At 46.0% G+C, this 4,620-nt stretch overlaps 1 protein-coding gene and 1 pseudogene across 2 annotated transcripts; one reads left to right on the top strand and one right to left on the bottom strand.

Annotated features, from left to right (window-relative positions):
- The first annotated feature begins 334 nt into the window (after positions 1-334).
- Positions 335-4,094, top strand: LOC130116984 (claudin-3-like). 2 transcript variants are annotated; one of them, XM_056285103.1, is made up of 2 exons: positions 335-362; positions 3,265-4,094. In XM_056285103.1, the coding sequence occupies exons 1-2, from the start codon at positions 335-337 to the stop codon at positions 3,903-3,905; spliced, it is 669 nt and encodes a 222-aa protein (XP_056141078.1). In that variant the 3' UTR covers positions 3,906-4,094. The 2 variants fall into 2 exon arrangements, with proteins under 2 accessions (XP_056141078.1, XP_056141077.1); XM_056285102.1 differs by lacking the exon at positions 335-362 and having other exon boundaries at positions 3,177-4,094.
- Positions 614-723, bottom strand: LOC130117350 (U2 spliceosomal RNA; annotated as a pseudogene).
- Positions 4,095-4,620: the final 526 nt, after the last annotated feature.

Here is a 4,620-nt window from a genome sequence, read left to right as displayed (position 1 = left end):
CAAGGGTTTTCTAATCATCAATTAGCCATCTGAGCCAATGAGCAGACACATTGTACCATTAGAACACTGGAGTGATAGTTGCTTGAAATGGGCCTCTATACACCTATGTAGATATTGCACCAAAAACCAGACATTTGCAGCTAGAATAGTCATTTACCACATTAGCAATGTATAGAGTGTATTTCTTTAAAGTTAAGACTAGTTTAAATTTATCTTCATTGAAAAGTACAGTGCTTTTCCTTCAAAAATATGGACATTTCAATGTGATCCCAAACTTTTGAACGGTAGTGTACATATGTGTATTTTTTTCTGTGTCATTCATGTCAATGTTGGCATGAATTTGATTTTGACAGTCGTCTCAGCCAATCATATTTTGTCGAATTACACAGGCATTCGGTTACAGTTACAGAAGGTCCTGGCACGGGGGAGCTGCTGATTCATCCAGATACCATCGGAAGAAAAAATGTGATTGGTCCATTTCCCATTCCATTATATTAACCCACTGTTTTCCAAGACATCCATCTATCCATCCATCCATTATCCAAACCGCTTATCCTGCTCTCAGGGTCGCGGGGAAGCTGAAGCCTATCCCAGCAGTCATTGGGCAGCAGGCGGGGAGACACCCTGGACAGGCACCCAGACCATCACAGGTAGGGGACGTAGTGGATATTAAACCGATAAGATCAGATACTACACTTGATCTTAACCAAAAGGCTGACATATTAGTCCAAATTTATAACGATGATCTAGAAATTATCACTATTATTTCAGTGAATAAAAATGATTTAAAAATTATGTATTAGGAGTACAAAAATTCTTTCAATATTTTTTCTTGGGTATTCACTGAATACCTCGAAGACCCAGAGGGTTCCCCTCTGGTCCAAAGACATGTAGGTCAGGTGAATCGGCCATGCTAAATTGTCCCTAGGTGTGACTGTGTGTGTGTGTGTGTGGGGGGGGCGGGCCTGTGATGGCCTGGCGGCCTGTTCGGGGCGTCTCCCCGCCTGCTGCCCAATGACTGCTGGGATAGGCTCCAGCATCCCCGCGACCCTGAGAGCAGGACAGGCAGTTTGGATAATGGATGGATGGATTAATGGATGGGTGGATATTTTCCCCCCTTTTCTCTCCAATTGTACTTGGCTAATTACCCTATTTTCTGAGCTGTCCCGGTCACTGCTCCACCCCCTCTGCCGATCTGAGGGCTGCAGTCTACCACATGCCTCCTCCGATACATGTGGAGTCGCCAGCCACTTCTTTTCACCTGACAGTGAGGAGTTTCGCCTGGAGGACGTACCGCATGGGAGGATCACGCTATTCCCCCCAGCCCCCGAACAGGTGCCCCGACCGACCGACCGACCAGAGGAGGTGCTAGTGCAGCGACCTGGACACATACCCACATCCGGCTTCCCACCTGCAGACACGGCCAATTGTGTCTGTACACGGGGATTCGAACCGGCGATCCTCATGTTGGTAGGCACTGAATAGACCGCCACGCCGCCCGGTCGCCCCATCTCCAGAGAAACATGAAACAACCTTCTTCCAATGGAGGTCAAGAAAACAGTGCTTGCACAGTAATGGATCTCTGTCTCTCCTATTTGTGTGAGGAACTTTGGACCTCCACAGGATCATGAAGTTATAGATTTCAAACCGTTGTGGGTACGTTGGCTTGTAGTAGCGTATCAGTGTGTTACTTTTATCTGCCACTGTAAGTACCAGGTCAAATACAATACATCTGATCCCTTTAAGTTACGTTTTGTGTAAAGAATGCAAAAGATGTAAAAGTGACTAATCCAAAAAGAAAAAAAGTTTGTTGTTTCTGGAGATTTTTTTTCCCTGTCACTTTTCATTCATATTTACAGTTTCTGCTTTTAAACCTGACCCCTTTACATTGAATTATTACTATTATTATAATAAAATTATAGTAATAATAATACTTATTATTATGCAGTTATTATTATTATAATGATCATGCGATTATGCTATATAAATTTGTATTATCCTCTGTTAAATCTTTACCATATCCTGTGTGTAAAATTGCTTTAGAATTAATATATTTCTAATAATGATTAGAAATATCTAAATTTTTTTAAAAAAAGGTCACTGAACCAAACGAAAAACAATCTCAGAAATGTTCCCAGGCTATACAGTGGCCAGTCTGTTGTAGTTGCTGCACTTATCCACGGCATTTAATTCCTCCCAGACTGTGTTTCCAGCTCAGCCAGCAGGGTCCTGCCTCTGATCTCTGTGGTATATTTGGTTCCGGGTAATGGGTCTACATAACCGATACTGGGAGGATCATGTTGTCTGTATGCTAAGGGTGTCTGAGGGCCTGTCTATTATGTGCTGTGTGTGCACATATTTACCCTGGGAGCAGATATTCTGGTTTCTGCAGCTTTGTTTCCTTAACACCAAGCAATGGATTCGTAATAAGTTGCCAACACAGGCACCAGGAAGTAGCGGAGCGCACACAACTCATAGTCGTGTGTGTGTGTGTGTGTGTGTGTGTGTGTGTGTGTGTGTGTGTGTGTGGTCTCATAAGTAGCCAGGGGCAGGCAAGCTTAGCTGTTTTCCTCTGTGTTTGGAACCCGGTTTCTCCTGAGGGGCCTTTCCAGTTCTGTTTGTTGTCAAACCAGTGGACAGTGCACCTCCTCCTCTGCATGGCTTTTAATGTGTGATCATTCCAAATAGGTCTCCATTGACTGACTACTTGGATACCTTGTTAGCGGCTGCTTTTCCAACAACAGTCACCACACCCTCTGATGCACATTTACCTACCAATTACTTGTATGCCCATCGCAACAAAAAAATAAAAAGATAAATCTGAGATACTTTTCTTCAAATATAACTTTAGGTAACGTTAAGTCAGGCCAGAGTCATCTTACCGGTGAAGTTCCCCTCCCCCATCATCTCTCTTCCTCTCCCACCTTGGTCTCCATCCTCCCCCTCCCCTGAGCGTTCACTGTATATGAGCAGGTGGTGTTTTTTTGTTTTTTTTTTTTTGCTAGGAGGCCGCAGACAACTTCTGTGTGACATCATTGCCAGGGTTACTCCTCCCTCCTCACTTGGCTCCTGCGAGGTATAAATGATCTCTGTCTCTTTGGCAGCATCTCTCAGCGTGAGCACTTTTTCAAGGAAGCAAGGCTGGCACGGAACAAAGGATCGGCCGTGGAGGAATTGTTACACATTGTTCACAGGTTCAAAGGAGTCATCCCATTCTGCTGAGGTGTAGAATACAAAGCCACTGAGCCAGGATGTCAATGGGCATGGAGATTGTGGGCATTGCCCTCGGATTCATTGGATTTGTCATCGCCATCGTGGTCTGTGCCCTGCCGATGTGGAAGGTATCGGCCTTCATAGGGCCCAACATCATCACAGCCCAGGTCATATGGGAAGGTTTATGGATGAACTGTGTGACCCAGAGTACAGGCCAGATGCAGTGTAAAGTCTACGACTCCCTGCTGGCCTTGCCTCAGGAGCTGCAGGCCTCCAGAGCTATGACTATCATCTCCATCATACTCGGGGTGCTGGGCGTCATGATCTCCATCGTCGGAGCCAAGTGCACCAACTGTATTGAAGATGAGGCGTCCAAAGCTAAAGTGATGATCATTGCCGGAATCTTCTTCCTCCTTGCCGGACTCCTCGTCCTCATCCCTGTTTCCTGGACAGCCAGCATCATCATCCGTGATTTCTACAACCCAATCCTGAACAGCTCCCAGAGGAGGGAGCTGGGGGCTTCGCTCTACATCGGCTGGGGTGCGGCGGCCCTGCTCCTGATTGGTGGAGCGATGCTGTGCAGCTCCTGCCCCCCCAAGGAGAAGAGGTACAAGCCCCCTCGGATGGCCTATTCTGCCCCACGCAGCACCAGCGGAGGTACTGGAGGCTACGACAGGAAGGACTATGTGTGAATGTGGCCCTGAAATTATCCGACGGTTCGGTCCGCGGATGAGGAGAAGAAGAACAATGCTCTGTTTTGCTTTCAAACTGAAATTACGGGTTGAATCCCCCGAGAAGACTCCGAGATGAAGGGATACGTGTACCGCTGTTGTTTTTCCTGCTTTGCTTCTCCTGACATGATGGTTTCTCTTGTTTCTATGCCACAGTTTAAGTAGACATGAGCAGAAATTAGTGTAACTTGTCAGGATGGATTTGTAGCTCTGTGTTTTAAGGCTTTGTTTACCTGAGATGTCAATATGCATCTCAGAAGCCCTTCCTTGTGGACATTTAATATAGCTGCATGGAAACTAGCGCGGCATTACGGCATGTGAACATGGAGGTGTCTGTCCACTTGTGCGTGTGAAGTTTTCTCGCTTGCTCTCGGCTAGGTGGCGTTGTGTTTCACTCTGTTATAAATATATATTTATCGACAACGACAAGAAAGAGCATGCTCTCATTTTACATGAATTTGGTTATGTGAGTCTGTGTGTGCATGTGTGTGCGTACTTGTGTGTGTGTGCGTACTTGTGTGTGTGTGTGTGTGTGTGTGTGTGTGTGTTTTGCATGTATTTGGATAGGAGAGTTTCTGCCGAGACTGAAACTGAAAAGGGATTCTGGATATGGCCCCAAGTCACGACATCATGGTTTTCCGCCTCCTCCCGGTTTACAGGAGGAGACAGAACTGAT

Source organism: Lampris incognitus, chromosome 8 (assembly GCF_029633865.1).
Source record: "Lampris incognitus isolate fLamInc1 chromosome 8, fLamInc1.hap2, whole genome shotgun sequence".
NCBI classification, from domain to species: domain Eukaryota; kingdom Metazoa; phylum Chordata; class Actinopteri; order Lampriformes; family Lampridae; genus Lampris; species Lampris incognitus.
This window is presented reverse-complemented; position numbering and strand designations above follow the sequence as displayed.

Coding starts and splice junctions, on each gene's coding strand:
- LOC130116984 (XM_056285103.1), top strand. CDS start 335: ATGAATTTGATTTTGACAGTCGTCTCAG. Junction 363..3,264: donor GATTTTGACAGTCGTCTCAG/CCAATCATATTT, acceptor TGTCAATGGGCA/TGGAGATTGTGGGCATTGCC.